Source organism: Ranitomeya variabilis, chromosome 2 (assembly GCF_051348905.1).
Source record: "Ranitomeya variabilis isolate aRanVar5 chromosome 2, aRanVar5.hap1, whole genome shotgun sequence".
In the NCBI taxonomy this organism is placed as follows: domain Eukaryota; kingdom Metazoa; phylum Chordata; class Amphibia; order Anura; family Dendrobatidae; genus Ranitomeya; species Ranitomeya variabilis.
In genome coordinates, this window is record NC_135233.1 from 259,109,512 (window position 1) to 259,132,012 (window position 22,501).

The window sequence follows — 22,501 nt, forward strand, 5'->3', positions numbered from 1 at the left end:
GGGAGGAGACTGATCGGTAATACATCCATACATTTCTTAACAGATGGGAACCTGTTATGTCCCAGTATTGTGTTGTGTTTGGCTGTTATGATGGTGGGATGTGTAATGTCTGCAGATATGTAATGTCTGTGGGGCAGATTTATCTTTGCAGTCTGATTTTTAGCAAGTGCAGTCTTACTCTAAACAGTCTGAAAGTTGTCAGACATGGGTAGATCATGTCTCCTACAGATAACAAATATGGTGCAAGGCATGAGAGTCATTTTTTTGCACAAATTTTAACAGAATTCTGCCGCATTCATCTTGGTAAACCTTCTTGTGATGTCTTTTAAAATAATAAAAGTAAAATCTAATGATTTGTTTAAAATTCTATCAGCGGCATCTTTAAGATTTATGTTTCTTCAAAAGTTGGAATATAACTTATGTATCCGCCATTTCCGCTGACCCTGAGGTTAGGCTTTTCTAGTCTCTTGTGGCATGCGTGCTAGTGTATACATTGTGACATCTCTATCGCTTACAAACGTTTCCATTCAGGACTTAGTAATTGACAACCCATCTAGAAATTATGAGGTCAAATTTATAGATTGTCACTTTTCAATAGCAATAGCAAAAAAACGTTTTATTTTTTTTCCTCTAACTTTGCAGAAGAAGGAACATTGTTACTGATGTGTTTATTTTTTGGTGATAATTCGTCATTGTGATCAGGGCTGTGGGGTCTGTAAGCCAAACCTCCGACTCCTCAATTTCCATGACACTGACTTCAATTCCACCAAAATCGACTCCACGACTCCGATTCCACGGCCCTGATTTTGATGTTTGGTAGACGTTCTCATGTCTTCTTCTGCTTCTAGCACTGATGCATAACATGTCGGGTGTTAGCAATGCTATCCTAGTGATGTCTGTAGCGCTATTGCCCGTGTCCCTGCATGGTGTCCACTTCTCCCTCCATGCAGGTATGTTGGTTTACTCTCCGTCCAGGCCCCTCAACATGGTCCCTGGTGGGTTTCCTGGTTGTGTGAGCGCTGCAGCTCCTGGTGGCGTGCCTATTGCGCACACGCACTTCCCTGCTCTTAAAGGAGCAGTGCGTGCATTTTGCTATATGCTCTCAGCCTGTTGCTGAAAGGCATTTAGCATAATGTGTACACCTGCAAGATGGCTCACAGACATTATCTCTGAGGCATCTTGTATACAAGACTCCCTCTCCCTTAGGGAGTCGCTAAGCAATGAGTTTAAAGGGAACATGTTACCAGAAATAACACTATTAACCCGCAGATATGCAGTTAGGCCATGTGCACACGTTCAGTATTTTTTGAATTTTTTTCGCTATAAAAACGTGATAAAAACGTGAAAAAAAGCAAAAAAAACCCGCTTACATATGCCTCCCATTATTTTCAGTGTTTTCCGCATTTCTTGTGCAAATGTTGCATTTTTTTCCGTGAAAAAATCGCATCGCGTAAAAAAAAGCAACATGTTCATTAAATTTGCGGAATTGCGGTGATTCCACACACCTAGGAATGCATTGATCTGCATACTTTCCGCATGTGGCTATGCCCACCATGCAGGAAGTAAGCAGATCATTTGCTGTTGGTACCCAGGGTGGAGCAGAGGAGACTCTCCTCCACGGACCGGGCACCATATAATTGGTAAAAAAAAAAAGAATTAAAATAAAAAATAGTCATATACTCACCTTCGATGGCCCCCGGAGTCTTCCCGCCTCTCATCGGTGCATGCTGCCGCTTCCGTTCCTATAGATGGTGTGTGTGAAGGACCTGCGATGACGTCGCGGTCACGTGACCGCGACGTCATCGAAGGTCCTGCACACACACACCATCTATAGGAACGGAAGCCGCTGAGGAGATCGGCTGTCTGCAGGTGAGTATAACCATTTTTTTTATTTTTTTTTATTATTTTTAAACATTCTATCTTTTACTATTGATGCTGCATAGGCTGCATCTATAGTAAAAAGTTGGTCACACTTGTCAAACACTATGTTTGACAAGTGTGACCAACCTGTCAATCAGTTTTCCAAGCGATGCTACAGATCGCTTGGAAAACTTTAGCATTCTGCAAGCTAATTACGCTTGCAAAATGCTAAAAAAAAATGCGAAAAAAAACGGGAAAAAAACGCAAAAAAAAATGCGGATTTCTTGCAGAAAATTTCCGGTTTTCTTCAGGAAATTTCTGCAAGAAATCCTGACGTGTGCACATACCCTTAATCTGCAGGTTAATAGCATTATTATGCTGTTTGGCTCCTGCACGCAGCCGAATGCAGCTGAGAGAAAATGAACCAGGTATACGGGTTACCGAGACCAGGTATATGGGTTCAGGATCCTGACTGCATCGGGACCAGGGGACCTCACAACTACACTGTTAGGACATCAACTACCTAATGATTAAAGGGAACCTATCACCAGAAATAAGGCTATTAACCTGCAGATATGAGGTTAATCTGAAGGTTAATGGGGCTATTATGCCACCTGGCGCAGCAAAAGCAGCAGGGAGAAAATTATTTTTATTCTTCCCTCCAGCATTCGGTTTCAGTCATGGAGGCAGCGGCGTCGCAGGTTCAGTCATTGCTCTGAGTATACAGCGCTGCCGCTGTAACCGCGCCCCGGCTCTGACTGCCAGCTTAGCCCCAATGCGGAGGGATTGTCAGTCAGGGTCGGGGGCACAGTTACAGTGGCTGCTCTGTATTCTCAGAGCGGGTGACTGAACCAGCGGCGACCCTGCATCCATGACTGAAACCGAATGCTGGAGGGAAGAATAAAAATAATTTTCTCCCTGCTGCTTTTGCTGCGCCAGGTGGCATAATAGCGCTATTAACTTTCAGATTAACCTCATATCTGCAGGTTAATAGCGTTATTTCTGGTGATAGGTTCCCTTTAATCATTAGGTAGTTGATGTCCTAACAGTGTAGTTGTGAGGTCCCCTGGTCCCGCTGCAGTCAGGACCCTACACTGGTCCCGGTGTAGCTAGTGTCCTGGTCACGATGCGACAATTGCCTGAACGTTGTCCCCTGGTCCTGGAGTAGCCAGTTCTGAAGCTCCTTGGTCCCACTCGAGCCGATCCTTTTCCTGAAGTTCTCTAGTCCCAGTGTGGCCAGTTTCTGAACATTGTCCCCTGGACTGTATGCGGCCAGTCCCTGTTCCAGCATCCTAGCCCAAACTAGTGTCAGCATACCTGACCCCTGGGATCAACAGCTGTAGTATCGGGCTCTGTCCAGGAATGGTACCTTTGTGGCTACTTGCAGCCCAGTCTGTCTCCACAACCAGGAGCTCCAGGTAGCCGCTTAGCTACACCCGGACCTGTAGAACAGTGTGTCCACAAATCCACATGCGCCACCATTGTGTGTAACAGTATCCCTATGCTCACAGCTAGGGTCTTGCTGACATTTTTTGGATGTGACAGATGTTTCCTCCTGTCTTGGATGTTTTCTTTTACTAGGACAGTGAGACTTTTTGTATTTTACTCTACACATTTGTATGTGTCCATGTATCAAGCAGCTCCACAAGTTAAAGCTCCCATAACTTCCCTTTTCTGTTCCTCCGAGGTCCCATCTGTGGTAGTCTTGTATAGCAGTATAAAGTTTGGATGGCCCCTACCTACAATTACATTGTATAAGGTTTCACTGAAATGTCCGGTCCATAAATACTAAATTAGTACGGTAACCTCGTCCATATAGAGGGGTCAGGTCTAACGATTATAGGGCAAGTTTTGCACATTGTTTAGTTGAATGGGACACCCAGCATCATGACTGATAGATGGAAAGACTTGTATCATCTGTTTTTTTAATGAATTTCATTTATCACAGTGCAATAATAAATATTTCTCAAATTCCCCTTAGCTCAGCCGTTACTAAGCTTCCGTAGACGTCCAGTCACTTGCCCTCTATTCGCTACCCACAACTCTTTTCCTCCCGGTCTTATCATGTAGGCTTGATGATGGTTCTGCTGCGGACAAGCCTCACTCCCATTGATGATTATAAAGGGCACTTGTGGACTGTTTGACTTGACACTGTGCCCTGCACCATTACCTCGTGTGCCACATAACCATGACGTAGTGCCGTCCACAGTGCAGCATTATAGGGGACTTTTCTCAATGATTTTAGGTATAGATGATAAAAGTCCCTTTTTCAGGTACTAATGTCTGCACGGAGAAAACACTTATCTAAAGAAAATCAGAATAAACCATAGCGATATTGAATGTGACATTTTGTTATTTTTAGATAATTGAGAGAGATATGGCTTTCTTTAATATATTTTGCCTCCTGATTGATGTGGTAATCTGCTTCATTGTTCCGCACCATGGCGTGTAACAAATTGAGGATGTCACTGGAAGCTTTTTAGTGCCAGAGATGTATTAATTCTCCGTTCCCAAGCTGACATTTCTCCTTCGTTATGTATGTCTGCATTATCCTCTGCAGTCAGCCTCCAAGACATGGCAGCCGGGAGAGATCATCATTCAACAGGAAACTTCATCTTCTTATCAATTTATGTCCTTCAGACAAGTGCATGAGAAAGTCCTGAATTACTGTATGCGAAAGATGCTTGAAAAAAGTCATTTAGTAGATTGGGCTAATTTTCTTTATTCTTCTTTAAAAAAATTTAATGTATTACTTCTCTTTGGTCTGAACATGTCCTTGTGTTCTAGTGCCGCACAGCTTCTGCTCGATTTATCAACTCTACTAAAAATAAAAAAATAGAACTTCTGGGGAAGTAAGAATACATATAAAGTATGATCTATTATTTCTCCTAGTGGAAATGTAATGTTTGGGTACCAGTTCTATTGTGACTCACTGAAGACTCTGAGTCCTTACCTTTTATGATAATTACAGAGACATTTTAATGACACCAAAGTTCTCTTTCCTCATTGGCATGATATTCTCTGCCTCCAAGAGTTTCGGTCATTTTACCCCATTTTCTAGAAAAGTTCTGTATTTCTTTACTGATCCGATATGTGCTTTGTTTTTGTTGTGCTTGGAGTCGTGATAACAAGATCACTGGATTAGGCTACTACATTATATAGATAGACCCACGTTATCGGGTGCGTTGGCTGCTTGCAGCTGACAGTTCTGTCACTGCTGATGACTTTATGAAGCCAGCTGTGTAAGAAAGTACTAACACTATGACAAGGCCTTGGTCAGCTGCTTCTTTTATTGGAGCTACAGTTAGAATGAGGTAAGAGGTGGTAACGCAAGTTTAGGTATTTGCCCCTTTTGGTGGCCTTCATACTGTAGATGATACAAGATTCACTAGAAAGAAGACCTTTGCATAACTTCTGCTTAGCCTGGAAATCCCTAGCGCTATCTGCAATTTCTCCACAAACCTCATAAAACCTTTTCATAGAGTGTTTCAGGATTGTATGTCTATAAATGGGACTAAAACGATTTCTGTGTGTCTCCTTCTCTGACAGGTGAACCTGCAGACATTTTGAAAGTTTTAGATTTTCACAATTTACCTGATGGAGTCAAAAAGACCACAGGCTTTTGTTCGACCAGAAAATCCTCAAAGGGACCAGATGTGGCATACAGAGTGTCCAAAAATGCACAGCTCAGTGCCCCTACCAAGCAGCTGTTTCCAGGTAAGGCCTGACTTATGGGATATGATGGGACTTACTGTTCTCTATCACCAAAACATGGCTTATAACTATGTCTAGATGACTTCAAGTCCATAATCCTAACTATATCGTACATGGGGGTCCGTTGTATTAAAGTTTACATCAGTAACACTAAGTCATAAGTGCACTGATATTAATCCTGTGGCTGGTGCAAATTTTGTCTGGTACCAGGCGACCTCTTGTTGACAGCAGATGATTATTCAGCTTCATACCATTTAATTTTACAATAAAACATTGACCTTGTACTAAAAAGCTGCTGAAATCAACCTTTAATTGTGCTCAATTTTGCCCTCTTAATAGGTGACTATACCTTTGTTCACCATGTCTTCCCATCCCGCACATAATTTCCGCTTTAGAAAAGTTAATTTAAACAATAAAGAAAACCTGATAATATAAGCTGGGGCTTTTTTGTTCCGGGCGCTAAACATTAACCTGTGTGAAAAAAAAAAATGATAGCAGGTTCCGTAATATACTGCCTTAAATTGAGTCCCTTAAAGTGAGTCCCTCGAGACCAACTGAACTCTGAAAAGCGTTGAGAAATGTCCTGTGTTCCAGACTCGAGGTTATTACTAGATTTTATGGTCTCTGATATCGGCCCATAAGCTCCATTATTATCACACAATATGGTAATATGAACAAGTCGCCATTACTCGCCTTTTGCTTTATAGGTTGAAAGAAAAAGTGTCATGCTGCCTTCTTCAAATTAGACCTCACACAAGTCCCTGACGGGAGACGCCTCATGCAGTTATCTGCAATCCTAAGTCACAAAGTAAATCTAAATTATAATACTAAATGTATATATTGTAAGATATACAATGAAAGTGGGAAGCGATGAAGAAAAATAAAGGTGAAATTGCGGCAGACATTACTAAAACAATCTAAATATTATTTTTAGAGTAGTTGGAGCTTCCTTTTTCTGATGCAGATCACGAAATACTTTGCTGTAGTATCTGCAGCCCCCTGTAAGTAAACTCACTGAGTACTGCTTAATTATCAGTACATAAATACATGAAGGACCCCCCATAGTGGTGTACGCAGCCAGTAGCATTTTTACCATTTGAAGCGAATCTGGAGGTTTTTGCTTTTTAATCTGAGAGCAGCAAAATATAGAACAAGAGAGTCTTATTCCTGGGATGTGTCAATAGTTTCAATACAATCTGTGTTTTATCCATTATGCTCCATTGATGAATAGGAAGGTAGATATAAAACTTCAAGTTTATTAAGAAGGTTAAAATGACTGCATCGTACTAGAGGCAAAGCCACATATACTTAGCCAAACCTTTGCGTTTCGGCGTACAACCTTAATCATAATAATAAGCTAGTGGTTATTCGATGACAATATATATTCTAAAGCTCAAGGCTCACAATGGCCTAACAATCAGTATATATAATTAAGAACAGGTGTGTTAAAAACAAAAAGGCATAGAAAGTGAAGCCAATAACGTAGATACTGTCCAACATTAACATATGAAAGGATTCTTGTTTCCAAACTGAAGATCCAGTTGGATTCTCTATTTAATATTTTTCTTATAATATTTCCTCTTCTGATTGTTTTACATACCTTTTTCGATACCTGCAAATTTCAGTGCAGAAACGTCTCCCCTATGCACACATGAAAAGTGTTTGGAAACCGCTGACATATTGACTGAAGCCGAATTTACGGTATCTGACATATGTTGTCTTATCCGTTTTTTTGAGGACCCATAATACAGCCTACATATTGGAATTTACCAGAAGAACATTCTATTATATAGATGCAGTGGGGGAAATAATTATTTGATCCCTTGCTGATTGTGTAAGTTTGCCCACTGACAAAGACATGAAAAGTCTATAATGTTAAGAGTAGGTTAATTTTAACATTGAGAGATAGAATATCAAAAATAAAATCCAGAAAATCACATTGTATAAATTATATAAATGTATTTGCATTTTGCAGTGAGAAATAAGTATTTGATCCCCTACCAACCATTAAGAGTTCTGGTTCCTACAGGCCAGTTAGACGCTCCTACTCAACTCGTTACCTGCATTAAAGAAAGCTGTCTTACATAGTCACCTCAATTAATCAGTCAGACTCAAAACTCTACAACATGGGCAAGACCAAAGGACATCAGGGACATGATCACAGACCTGCACAAAGCTGACAAAATGACTGTCAATCGACATCGATCTGGGGCACCATGCAAAATTTCACCTCATGGGGTATCCTTGATCATGAGGAAGGTGAGAGATCAGCCTAAAACTACACTGGAGAGAACTTGTTAATGATCTCAAGGCAACTGGGACCACAGTCACCAAGAAAACCATTGGTAACACATTACGCCATAAAGATTTAAGATCCTGCAGTGCCAGTAGGGTCCCCCTGCTCAAGAAGGCACATGTGCAGGCCCTTCTGAAGTTTGCCAAGGAACACCTGGATGATTCTGTGAGTGATTGAGAGAAGGTGCTGTGGTCAGATGAGACAAAAATTGAGGTCTTTGGAATTAGCTCAACTCCATGTTTGGAGGAAGAGAAATGCTGCCTATGACCCAAAGTACACCATCCCCACTGTCAAGCATGGAGGTGGAAACATTATGTTTTGGGGGTGTTTCTCTGCGAAGGGCACATGACTACTTCACCGCATCAATGGGAGAATGGATGGAGCCATGTACCATAAAATCCTGAGTGACAACCTCCTTCCCTCCGCCAGGACATTTAGGGTATATGCACACGCTGCGGATTTTGCTGCGGATTCACAGCAGATTTGATGCTGCGGATCTGCAGCAGTTTTCCATGAGTTTACAGTACCATGTAAATGTAAATGGTACTATGGAAAACAAAATCCGCAGTGCACATGCTGCGGAAAAAAACGCATGGAAAAGCAGCGGTTTAAATTCTACAGCATCTCAATTCTTTAGGTTTACACCTGCTCCTCAATAGGAATCAGCAGGTGTAAAACCGTAGGTGGAATCCGCACAAAAATCGCGGTAATTCCGCAAAATCAGTGCTGAAAAATCCGCACACCTTTCCGCAGCCTGTGCACATTGCCTAAAAATGGGTCGTGGCTGGGTCTTCCAGCAAGATAATTACTCAAAACATACAGCCAAGGCAACAAAGGAGTGGCTCAAAAAGAAGCACATTAAGGTCATGGAGTGGCCTAGCCAGTCTCCAGACCTTAATCCCATAGAGAACTTATGGAGGAGGTTGAAACTCCCGAGTTGCCAAGTAACAGCCTCAAAATCATAATGATTTAGAGATGATCTGCAAGGAGGAGTGGACTACATCAACTACAAAAAATGTCTGATTGCTTGCTAACGAGGGTTTTGCCACCGAGTATTAAGTCTTGTTTGCCGGAGGGATATATAAATGCAAATTTATACAGTGTGATTTTCTGGATTTTATTTTTGATATTCTATCTCTCAGTGTTAAAATTAACCTACCCTTAAAATTATAGACTGCTCATATCTCTGTCAGTGGGCAAGCTTACAAAATCAGCAAGGGATCAAATACTTATTTTCCCTACTGTACATGACACGAGATGTATTACAGTTAATACAATTTTTAATGTTAGTATTAGTTCAACGACAGGGATATTTTTGATAATATTAGAAGGGTGACAAGATTTGGCCTAGTCATATTATCAAAAATATTTCCGCCATAGAACTAATACGAACCAAACATAATTGTTCACATAATAAGATTTTATTAAGGAAACTAAAAAATTTTTTTCAAGACTATTACTTGAAATAGAGGCTAATTGATTGGATTCCAATCAGAGCTGACACTATAGTTGCAGGAATTGGGAGAAAAACCTATTAACCAACATGATTAAGGCTAAACGTCCAAAATCATAGGTTATACTAAATTTATGTGGCTGTGCCTCTAGTACTATTCATTAATTTTAACCTTCCTAATAAACTTGAAGTTTTATAATTACTGAGAGATTCATAGCTGGAGGTTTTTTTTCCAATGTTCAGCTTACTGCAGCCCTGACCTGGACAGCTATGTGCAATGATCCCTTATTGCATCTAAAGGTATATCAAGTGCTGGTGAGCCAACTGCCCTAACTCAACTCCCCGACATTTTCATATTATCAGTACAGGCCTACATTTCACATGTAGATCAGTCAGGCTAATCTGTGTAATCCCACCCGCACCACTGATTAGCAGCTTGCTGACCATTCATAGTGTACACAGGAAGCTGCCAGTCAGGGGTGAGGGCGGGGTTATACACAGGAAGCTGCCAGACAGGGGTGAGAGCGGGGTTATACACAGGAAGCTGCCAATCAGGGGTGAGGGCGGGGTTATACACAGGAAGCTGCTAGACAGGGGTGAGAGCGGGGTTATACACAGGAAGCTGCCAATCAGGGGTGAGGGCGGGGTTATACACAGGAAGCTGCTAGACAGGGGTGAGGGCGGGGTTATACACAGGAAGCTGCCAATCAGGGGTGAGGGCGGGGTTATACACAGGAAGCTGCCAGTCAGGGATGAGGGTGGGGTTATACACAGGAAGCTGCCAGTCAGGGATGAGGGTGGGGTTATACACAGGAAGCTGCCAGTCAGTGGTGTGGGCGGGGTTATACACAGGAAGCTGCCAATCAGGGGTGAGGGCGGGGTTATATACAGGAAGCTCAGTCAGGGGTGCGGGCGGGGTTATACACAGGAAGCTGCTAGACAGGGGTGAGGGCGGGGTTATACACAGGAAGCTGCCAGTCAGGGGTGAGGGTGGGGTTATACACAGGAAGATGCCAGTCAGTGGTGTGGGCGGGGTTATACACAAGAAGCTGCCGGTCAGGGGTGTGGGCGGGGTTATACACAGGAAGCTGCCAATCAGGGGTGAGGGCAGGGTTATATACAGGAAGCTGTCAGTCAGGGGTGCGGGCGGGGTTATACACAGGAAGCTGCCAGTCAGTGGTGTGGGCGGGGTTATACACAAGAAGCTGCCGGTCAGGGGTGTGGGCGGGGTTATAAACAGGAAGCTGCCAATCAGGGGTGAGGGCGGGTTATATACAGGAAGCTGTCAGTCAGGGGTGTGGGCGGGGTTATACACAGGAAGCTGCTAGACAGGGGTGAGGGCGGGGTTATACACAGGAAGCTGCCAGTCAGGGGTGAGGGTGGGGTTATACACAGGAAGCTGCCAGTCAGTGGTGTGGGCGGGGTTATACACAAGAAGCTGCCGGTCAGGGGTGTGGGCGGGGTTATACACAGGAAGCTGCCAATCAGGGGTGAGGGCGGGGTTATATACAGGAAGCTGTCAGTCAGGGGTGTGGGCGGGGTTATACACAGGAAGCTGCCAGTCAGGGGTGAGGGCGGGGTTATACACAGGAAGCTGCCAGTCAGGGGTGAGGGTGGGGTTATACACAGGAAGCTGCCAGACAGTGGTGAGGGAGGGGTTATACATATGAAGCTGCCAGTCGGCTGTGGGTAGGGTTATATAGAAACAGATGGCATGCACACAGCTGTAGGACAAGGTGCTGGTGGAAGGGAGTGGCAAACTCCTGGATCATCTATAGAGAAATTTTCACCACACACATGAAAGTTTTCATGCACATTTTCTTTAATAATTGTTCAACATAAGTGCAAGTGGCGGACAAAATGAAGGCATATACAATAAAAGCGACTCCTGGTTATACACAGGAAGCTGTCAGTCAGGGGTGTGGGAGGGGTTATATACCAGAAGCTGCCAGTTGGGAGGGTGGGCGAGGTTCTACACCGGAAGCTGTCAGTCAGGGGTGTGGGCGGGGTTCTACACCGGAAGCTGTCAGTCAGGGGTGTGGGCGGGGTTCTACACCGGAAGCTGTCAGTCAGGGGTGTGGGCGGGGTTCTACACCGGAAGCTGTCAGTCAGGGGTGTGGGCGGGGTTCTACACCGGAAGCTGTCAGTCAGGGGTGTGGGCGGGGTTCTACACAGGAAGCTGCCAGTCAGGGGTGAGGGTGGGGTTATACACAGAAAGCTGCCAGTCAGGGGTGTGGGCAGGGTTCTAAACAGCAAGCTGCCGGTCAGTGATGTGGGCGAGGTTATACCCAGCTGCCAGTCAGGGGTGTGGGTGGGATTCTACCCAGGAAGCTGCCAGTCAGGGGTGTTGGTATGGTTGTACATAGGATGCTGCCAGTCAGGGTGTGGTCGGAGTTATACACAGGGAGCTGCCAGTCTGGGGTGTGGGCGGGGTTCTACACAGTAAGCTGTCAGTCAGGTGTGTGGGTGGGGTTATACATCGAAAGCTGCCAGTCAGGGGTGTAGGGGGGTCCTACACAGGAAGCTGCCAGTCAGTGGTGTGGGCGGGGTTATACACAGGAAGCTGCCACTCACAGGAGTGGGAGGGGTTCTATACAGCTCAGCATTCTGACCACAATTTAGTTAAAACTGCAGTAAGTAGCCCAGTAAGTGACACATTGCTGGAATCAGACTTTCCTGCCCCGTAATATGTGTCTACCAGATTATATAGCAAAAACCTGCTGACCGATTCCCATTATCTAAACAAAGATATTAATCTTGGCAGGTGGTGTAGTACATAATAAAGAGAAAGTATAAAATATAATCTGGAAATAGTGGCCATCCTCTCGTCAAGACGTCCAGTGATTTCTTACTTATCTGATTCCTGAAAAGCTGGAGGAAAAGAAAAATGGCAACTTTAGGGAACACCGGCATGGATTTTTGTATGAACATTCCTGTGAATATTCAGTGCCAAAATGTGCATCTTAAATTGCCCTTTGTTTGCAATGGTAAATCCATGTTGCTCCTCTTATGGATGTGGATTTTTCTGCACAGCTCTTATTGAACACTAGATGGTGGCCCGATTATAACGCATCGGGTATTCTAGAATATATATGTATGTATGTATATAGCAGCCACATAGTATATAGCACAGGCCACGTAGTATAAAGGAGCCATGTAGTATATAGCAGACAAATAGTACGTGGCCTGTGCTATATACTATGTGGCTGCTATATACATACATACATACATACATATTGTAGAATACCCGATGCGTTAATACAGGCCACGCAGTATATAACAGTAGCAACGCAGTATATAACACAGGCCAAACAGTATATAACACAGCCCACGTACTATATAACACAGCTCACGTAGTATACAGCAGCCAGTCTTCTGGGTAATTTTGCAATGCATCTCTGGGAACGGAAGATGGCGGCAGCCGCATGTGGCTCAGTGGACTACGGAAGGTGAGAATAGCAGGTTTTTTGTTTTTTTTATTATTTTTAACATTAGATCTTTTTACTATTGATGCTGCATAGGCAGCATCAATAGTAAAAAGTTGGGGACACACAGGGTTAATAGCAGCGATAACGGAGTGCGTTACCCGCGGCATAACGCGGTCCGTTACCGCTGGCATTAACCCTGTGTTAGCGGTGACCGGAGGGGAGTATGCGGGTGCCGGGCACTGACTGCAGGGGAGTAGGGAGGGACTAATCGGACTGTGCCAGTCGCTAATTGGTCGCGGCAGCCATGACAGGCAGCTGGCGAGGCCAATCAGCGACGCGGGATTTCCATTACGGAAGTTGAGGAAAGAAAGACGGAAGTACCCCTTAGACAATTATATATATAGATGACTACTTTGTGATTGGACTCGCTTACAGTTCCATTGCAAATCCACAGCAGAAACCAGAGGTTCAGTCTCTGTTCTCTGCCACTGACTCTAGTGCAAATATACAACAGGTTTTTCCAACTTAAAAATGTTGTGTGTGAATTACCCTTACAGTTCCTTTAGGGATTTTTAACCATCTCTTCCACAAAGCAGCAGTAAGTCCCTGAATCTTATATAGCTTAGTTACCAATCAGGAGTGTAAGGCCTCATTCAGATATCTGTTGCATTAATATAAGAGAAAAACAGACTGAGGTTCATCAGTGATTTTGATCAGTGTCATTCGAGTTTCATCATAGTTTGATCTGATTTTCATCTGTTTTTCTGGTATGTGAAAAAAATGATCCTCCACTTTCTATAACAGTCCATGAAAAAAGGACAGTACTTGGATGGTATCCAAGTGCAGTCCAATTTTTTCCATGGACCCAGAGCTCGATCCATCACTCAAATCAATATCTGACATTTTGCATGGACCTCTCGGTCTGAGGAAGAAAATCACAGACACGAGAACAGCCCCATAGACTATCATAGGTACCAATGCTATCCGTGAAAAACATGAATTCACCTATACACGAAAAACATCTGAATGAGCCCTAAAGGAAACTACAGTAAATAACAGCCTAGTGGCAGATATAAGGTATCACACATTCACGGTTTTCTTTTTTTGGAAGGCATTTTTTTTTCACATTTTTTTTTGTAAATGTTATTTAAATCTGGAATGTATAGAAATATGAGGGCATCAGTGCAAACACAGACAAGTCTCAATCTCTGAAGGAATGAGCAGCAATGCTTTATCCTGATGGATGTCCTAGCTGGAGCTCTGTGACAGGGCAGCTGCTCATCCTCCATGAGGTCACAGGCCTTACAACCCTCCTCCTGAGATCAGTACAGCACCAGGAGCCCCGGGCACATGTAGTGATGCAATCAGATACTCCTGAAGCATTGCAGCCTACATGTTATATACTGCAAATGACTAGTTACTTCCAAACATCTGCCGAGAGTTGCTGAATGCGAGTTATTGAGGAACATTACATTCCTCCGAGCTGAAAAACTTCTGCATAATCCTGGTAATTCTGTATATACAGAGATCAAGAGGAGCATGGATATGCACAGATTGCGTATAAAGAATATGTCACACATCTAACACTTACATAATACTATTTATAACTTGTGTTACAATCAGTCCAAACAAATAAATATTTTTCCTATATACTGCACATTTTTTGGAGTATTTACTTCACTTCTATCATAAGTAAAACATTTAATGAAAAGAGTTATTCCCATCTCTAGAAGTTTTCACCTACAGTATTAATAGGATAGGGGATAACTTGCTGATTGGTCTGGTCTGACCACTGTGAACGCTAGCAATCCTGTGAATGCAGCTGTGCAAAGCCCCATCTGAATGGTATGGAGCGTGCCACCAGTCCATTTACTCCCTATGGGAGGTGGCTGAGTACAGCGCTCTGCATTTCTCCATCAGTCCCGTAATGAATGGAGCGGTGGTGTGCATGTCTGGCCACCACGCCATTCAGACAGGCTCTGCACAGCCACGTACTCTGGTCTGATAGGGTTCTCATCAACAATAAATGGGGCGGAGGCCAAGCGGGTGCACCTCTGCTCTATTCAGGATGGTGCTACAGAGCCCCAATATTGGGGTTTCAAAGCCCTGATCTTGGGATCTCTGGGGTTCCCAACGGTTGGACTTCCACCACTCAGCGAGTTATCCCTTATTCCATTAATAGGTGTAGACTTCTAAGGATGTGAATAACCCTTTAATCTGCAATAATCACTACAATAAGCAAAATGAAACTTTTTAGATGTGTTCATAAAAATGTAAATGTATTGTTGTAATGTATTACGTTTTTACTTTGGGCCTTATTTATTGCATTCTGACACTTCTTCTCCAGAGGGGCACTTTTCTCCATATACTCAACCAGGGAATATCCCTTGTGGTTTCGCCGTGTCTGTAATCACGGAGCCTCTTTCTCTGCTCTACACATTCCATTTCCATGATGATAGGAAACATATGATTGGTGTCATTCTGCTTTTTATCAAACCAACGAGACTCAAAGCAGAAATGTGCAGTGTAAGCAATATTTAAAAAAAATTCAAAATTAGCGTGTGGTCTGGGCAGTGAGCAGTCCTCAGATATCTGCTATGCATTATAACGTAGCACCATGGCCTACGGAGCAGCACTGATGTCTTGCAGGACAGTGCATGCCGCCCACCCTTGCAGTTTGTACCTTTCCTCCTGGTTTCTATGAGATTCCTCCAGTCATTTTGATTTCCATCCACTTACTATAATAGATTAGGTTTAATAATAATGTAACATGGAGATTCATCTTTGCTGTTCAGTCTGGTTTAAAAGCTGCAATACTGTACGGCTTATAATACAAAATCTTTAGGACAGAACACATTCTAACAGATGGTCCAAGGCCTATGTAATCAGACCACCAAAAGGCAATAGCAATGGAAATTACTCCCACCAATTTGTATACATACAAGAATGGAGTAAAAACAATCCACCAAAGTGAATAAAAAATAAATGTTTTTATTAAACTAAATATATGAAAGGCACCAAAAGACATTAAAAGAACCGTATCAATGACAGAGTTATAGAACACAAGGAGTCAGGCGCAACAAAAATCACGTGCAATTACACAGGTATAGCATAGCCTGGTAGTAAGACATGTAGACTAATTTGACAGTGCTTCAAGTCTATCCAGGAAAAATAGTCAGTGAGACGTATGTGGCTGTGTCAGCATAAGTACAATAGGTAAAATATCCCATATGCCATCATATCAGCCCCCTGACGATGCGAACGCGAAACGCGCGTTGGGGCCGCACGTGCGATTTGCAGGAATGTCAGGGTAAGAGGATTAACTTCATGTGATTTTTATGTTGCCGTGGTCAGCAACAGCACATGTTATAACTATGATGGCATATTGGATATTTTACCTATTGTACTTATGCTGACACGGCCACATACATCTCACTGACTATTTTTCCTGGATAGACTTGAAGCACTGTCACTTTACTTATTCTACATGTCTTACTACCAGGCTATGCTATACCTGTGTAATTGCACGTGATTTTTGTTGCACCTGATTCCTTGTCTTCTATAGCTCTGTCATTGATATGGTTTTTTTAATGTCTTTTGGTGCCTTTCATATATTTAGTTATATAAAAACTTTTCTTTTTTACTCACTTTGGTGGATTGTTTTTACTCCATTCTTGTATGTATACAAAATACTGTACGACTTCCCTGCAGAGTCCTTCAGGAAACTATACTCACAATTATATGCAGGACATTTTTACCACGAGACAGTCATCAGAAGATCAAGTCTTTTAGAATGGAATGTAAAAATATCTATAGCGGTGACCTACTAAAAAGAGCTGGAATTTCTGCAATTCCTAAGAGGCGACACACTCGACACAAGGCCCTTCATTGCAGTGTTATCTGCCGCATGACCTCCTCAAGAAGCTCATTCTGTAAGGAGAGGATCTCTTACAGAATATATTCAGCAGACTTAAGACCAGAGACCTATCTAGGATTCCATGAAGATGAATTTAAGTCCCGACCAGTAAAGGCAATGTGGCATGTAGTTACCCAGATTCTAAGAAAAGGGCTCCGAGCTCATTGGGAGGTTTTGACCTTATCCTAAGTGAAGCTGAGATTAGACAAGTGGATCCTTGTTAAGCGAGGACTGTATCTGTACAGTATTGGGTCCAGCAGACCTACTGCAGGATGCAGTCATTAATGACCTGGGACATGAGAGGAGGAGGAATTTAGGAGAAAAGAAGAGCAAGTTTGTATAGACATGGGTGTCCTCTCTAAAGGATGAGAGATCTACAGTAGCTCCTGTTCGGCCTTTCCTATCCAACCACGTACAGAAACCAGACTCTTGTGTGAATACATAATATTGCATGGTGGAGTGAATTGGTGCTGAAGCTGCGGTTAGCAGCCTGTGGAACTTCAACTGTTGTGCAACTACAACTCCCAACATGTCATGACAACCAGAGGTGGATACTTGTATAGGGAAATGTTCATCTTGAAGTTTGCCTGTTCATCAGCTGCAGAGCATCAATGACTTTTGCTGACTAATGTGTTAATTCCCCCCCACAGATACCCCATTTCCAGAAGATTTTTCCATTTTGATAACTGTGAAACCCAAAAAGGGAAGCCAGTCTTTTCTGATGTCCATTTACAATGAACAAGGCATCCAGCAGGTTGGAGTGGAACTGGGGAGGTCACCTGTCTTCCTGTTCGAAGATCACTTGGGAAAACCAGGCCCCGAGGACTACCCTTTATTTAGTGGCATTAACCTTTCTGATGGCAAGTGAGTGACATCCAATGTTGGCTCTTCCTGGTGTTTAATGTTAGCAGCACATTTTCTGTAAAGAGTAAACTTAATCTCTTTAATTTATGTGGAGATTTTCTGGTGTGACAACCGCTACTTGGTTGCTGGCACAGAAAATGTTCTTATCCTCAGGCATCCTCGTCCAGTAGTGTATTAGTCTCATTAGCGCTGACTGCACTTAATATGTGGCATCATTAGCAGGTAGGATTACATCTGACTGTGGCCGATGATGGGTCCTCGTCCTCCACCACAAATACCCCTGACGTCCCTGCGTACTCATCTTCTAGTTTTTCATTTGTTTTCAGCAGAAGAGATATTCCTGAGATGTTTGCTGTATTTTATGGGATGTATGGCTGAGAAAGGGCAAAGAGATTTTCAATATCAGTCATCATTAAACTGACCGGGATATTGGCAAAATGGTGGTGTGTTCTGCACAGTTCAGTTCAGTAGTGTTTAGTGTCCTTATAATTGAAGTAAGGAGCATTTATATCTTGAAGAAAGAGTTTTTTTCCTATACCAAATGCAATTAGGTGTCCTATCCACCCCCCCTTTAATTGATTAACCCATGAGATCTATACAGTTGTGTAACAATCTCAGATAAGCTCTGAAAAGGTAATGTTTTCTCATTGTAGTTATTAAGAATTCCCTAATTAATCATTTGTTACCTGAACTAATTGCAGCGCAGCAGAACATAGCGTGAGAGTGACAGCGCCGGATTTGTGCAGTCCTTGAGAATGTGGATGGAAAATATGTTAAGATATACAATTAGCCTACATGCAAACACCTATCTTGTTACAGCCTATATTATATTTTAGTGTTCAGTTTTGTATGTAGTGGAAACAGTCAGCAGGATTGAAGACAGACACACCTTAACAGCTTAAAAGGTTTGTCCGACGTCGCTCTCTTCTGCCATTATGACCTTCGCTTGCCTATATATATAATCCAGTATAAAGTAATGTGTTTACAAAGTGACCCTGCTGTTGTAGATGAAACAGAAGAATTCAAATAGATTTTTTTTTTTTCAGTTTGGTTTTTCTGATTTTTGCTTTTTTTTTATTGACCCTGCTCCTTCTTCCCATAATGCAGGTGGCATCGGATAGCAATCAGCGTCCACAAGAAGCAGGTGACACTGGTTCTGGATTGTAAGAAGAGGATGCAAAGGCCGCTCGGCCGCAGTGAGCACTCCATCATTGATACCAATGGCATTGTTGTTTTTGGAACCAGAATTTTAGATGAAGAAGTCTTTGAGGTAAGCCACTTTGACACATCGTGTTTCCTTCTCTCTGAGTCTGATGGATTTTCCAGTATGTTGACGATGCGCTTTGAACAAGCTGACTTTGGCTGAGCGTACGACTTGAACATATCCTACTGGAGGGAAAATGTAAATTCCATACTTGTGTTGGAAAAATGTACCAGGTCTTCCAAGGAGTTGGAGACTGTTCAGAATTTACAATTTAAGCCAGAAAACCTGCGTACAACTATGAACTCAGATGTCGAGCAGAGAGGGGGCACAAACTTATATTTCTTTATACGTTTCCTGTTCTGTGTTCTTTTTTAGTGCACATTTTATATTCTCATATCTCGCCTCTGTCTTATATTATAGCAAGTCCACATCACAAACTTCATAGCATAAACTGTAGGAGAACTCTGCAGCTAGCCGAAAATATGTGCAGCAACTCTGAGAAATAGCCCTTGACCCACCCCACCCACCACCACCATAATGAGGCCATAGCTTTTTGGATCATTGTGCACATAAGATGTGATATGATATTTAATGTAGAAGTAATGTGTACATATATATATCAGTTCAACACGAGAGGAACTCAGTATGTATGAATCACTGAGCCCACAAGAAGAGAACCAAAAGATAGATGACCCTTAAAATATAGTATTTTATTTATATCATTAAAATTTTGAACAGGTATGGTACAATTAACAAAAAAGCACCCAAGGGAGCAGGAATACATCTAAACCTATAATATACAAATGTATGGTCCACGCCACTTAAATGAAATATTCTGAAGCGTATAGAAATAAATAAATAGAATATAAAAGGACTTTGGACTACTTAACTTAACTGTGATGTTACCCATTTAATTATTAGCCTAGTGCCCTGATCTGGCATACTGGCAATAACCCATGCTGGTGCAATTAAATTTGGGCTGTATATTACCTCGTGATGATAGACGAAGGGAATGAGTCCAGAGTGGTGACTGGTCCAAGGTTCGATGTCTCTAAGTTATTCCGTGCTCCCCTGTCGCCCCGACGTGCGTTTCGCCCTTGGCTTCTTCCGGGGGCGTGAACGGAAGAAGCCAAGGGCGAAACGCGCGTCGGGGCGACAGGGGAGCACGGAATCACTTAGAGACATCGAACCTTGGACCAGTCACCACTCTGGACTCATTCCCTTCGTCTATCATCACGAGGTAATATACAGCCCAAATTTAATTGCACCAGCATGGGTTATTGCCAGTATGCCAGATCAGGGCACTAGGCTAATAATTAAATGGGTAACATCACAGTTAAGTTAAGTAGTCCAAAGTCCTTTTATATTCTATTTATTTATTTCTATACGCTTCAGAATATTTCATTTAAGTGGCGTGGACCATACATTTGTATATTATAGGTTTAGATGTATTCCTGCTCCCTTGGGTGCATTTTTGTTAATTGTACCATACCTGTTCAAAATTTTAATGATATAAATAAAATACTATATTTTAATGGTCATCTATCTTTTGGTTCTCTTCTTGTGGGCTCAGTGATTCATACATACTGAGTTCCTCTTGTGTTGAATTGTACTCTGTGAAGTGCCAATTACTTTTTGGACATTTGGTTGAATACATATATATATCAGACCTGAACACCAAGATGTGCAGAAAATGTAGCGATTGTGTATGGATTTCTGTATTAAGAGGCCTCTTAAGAATCTCCCCCAGTCAAGTCCTTTGTCTCCTTCCAAGTAGGAAAGTGTTTGCTGCTTGTGGATAAATAAATAGGTCATTGACAGGCAGAAACAGAAAGATTGAGCAAAAAAGAAAGATCACATGCAACCCTTTAAGGCACATTCCCAAGACATGCCTCCCCTTTATGTATGTCCCCCACCGATGTGACTGGACTGTAACCTCTTCGTTCTCTGGATCAGTGGGATCCCAGATAATGGATCATAAAGTGATGGCATGTGACATGGATGCTGCACCCTGGTGTGTTGTATGTCTTCCTTTGAACACCCTTCTGCGGTTTGTATATGTGACTAGCAAGTCACAATGTGAATTCATATTTTGCGCTGCTATAGAATTTTCTAGTTGAGAGCTGCTTGTTCAGTATCTCCACAGAGCACTTGGTGTAGATTAGCTTTCTGCAGTGTGACCAGTCCTTGTACAATTATCTGATGTATGGTGGTGGTGGTGGGCGTATATTACATTATCTGATGACAAGTTAGGTGGCAGTCTCCAAGAAGTAGCAGAATTATGAATACGGCTCTGCACTACAATGCAAGTTGTACCTGAGCTTTAGTACAGAACTGGGTATTATTCATGAAGGCTGCAAGTTATGCCACTGTACAGTCAAATAGTGGCGTCTGTTTCCAATTAACTCCAGTTGTAAAATGCATTGGGCCTGGTGGATACTTTAAGTGTTTTTAGCTGACATTGTGCATTTATGGAATGAGTTCACTTAACGAGAGACTAAAGATATAAACCTAATCGTGGAACTAAGCAGGATGGCAAACAGCCGACCGACGAGCAAAATCTTTGTTTTTTTTGGGTGCTATGATTTTTAAGCAGGTTTAAAAATAATAATTCACAACCAAAAAGAAAAAACTTCCCAGCACTGCTGATCCGAATCTCCAGACAGCACTCAGCAAAAATGTAAAAGAATCTAACTACAATATTGTCTGATATCCTGGAAAAGTGACGGAGCTCAGCCCGATAGCAGTACAGAATGTCACAGTCCAAAAAGACATGCGGCATAAAATCCTATTTAATTTCTTCAGCATCAGCAGGTTATAAAATTAAAAGGATCGGTGACCCCCAGTAGCCAACGCCGTGTTTTGGGCACGCATGCTTTTCCTAGGCCTCCCAGGCAGGCTGTGTTCACCGATCCTCTCACTTTGAAACCTGCGTATGCTGAAGAAGTAAAATCAGATTTTATGGCACGTGTCGCTGTTAACCATGTTTTTGGACTGTTAAAAATTACCATAATCTGCAGCACATTGTCCGGTGTAAACAGATGTGCTGCTGAAAACATGATAGACATGTAATAGCCACGGTCGTACAATACATTCACAAAGTTAGTCACCTCTTCATACAGAATATTATTTCTACATAAGAGGACCGTTTTTCCCAAGGTGAACATATGCAATAAGACAGAACTAAAAATGCATTTAACTTCCTAGCTGTATGTTTTTGGCATCTGACATCTGCTCATTTTGCAGTTTTAGCGGCCTTCAGTGTTTTAATAGTAACATTTTAGATATTACTCTTTCTATGACTTACGTGGGGGATTAATTAGTCTGCTCTGTGAGTCCCTTGGACATTAACGAGACGCCTATTTCTGCTGCAGATCGCTGCAACCAACGTGGTCTTTGTCGTTATTACCAAAATTACAATTTATCCATTGTTTGGAAATTTGGCTTGATACTTGCTCGCAGGTCTTCTCTTAAAAGGGTCTTATGTATAAGCCGAGGGTGTTGAGCCTCCGAGTAACATTTTAAGTGACTAAGAGCTTCAGGTAATGCTACAACTGTGTAACATGGCTCAGGATGATGGAAAATCTCCCTGCTTGCCAGCACCTTTCAGACACCAGTAAGATCTCCGTATTCCTGGTTTTCATCTAAGGGGAAAAAAATTAACACAGCCAAAAATGTTGTTGATTTTAGACTCCGCATCCATCAAACAGAGCAAGCCTACAAGCGTTGGTTTCCTTCCATGTGCTATCGTGTTTAACCCTAGTCT

General features: G+C 42.5%; 1 protein-coding gene across 2 annotated transcripts in view; it reads left to right on the top strand.

Annotated features, from left to right (window-relative positions):
* Positions 1–22,501, top strand: part of COL5A1 (collagen type V alpha 1 chain) — a 251,738-nt gene that overhangs the window by 41,352 nt on the left and 187,885 nt on the right. For both annotated transcript variants that reach the window (XM_077284776.1, XM_077284775.1), the window contains exons 2-4: positions 5,410–5,577; positions 17,318–17,531; positions 18,639–18,801. In XM_077284776.1, the coding sequence (XP_077140891.1) occupies positions 5,410–5,577; positions 17,318–17,531; positions 18,639–18,801 (545 nt within the window). The remainder of the gene's footprint in view (positions 1–5,409; positions 5,578–17,317; positions 17,532–18,638; positions 18,802–22,501) is intronic.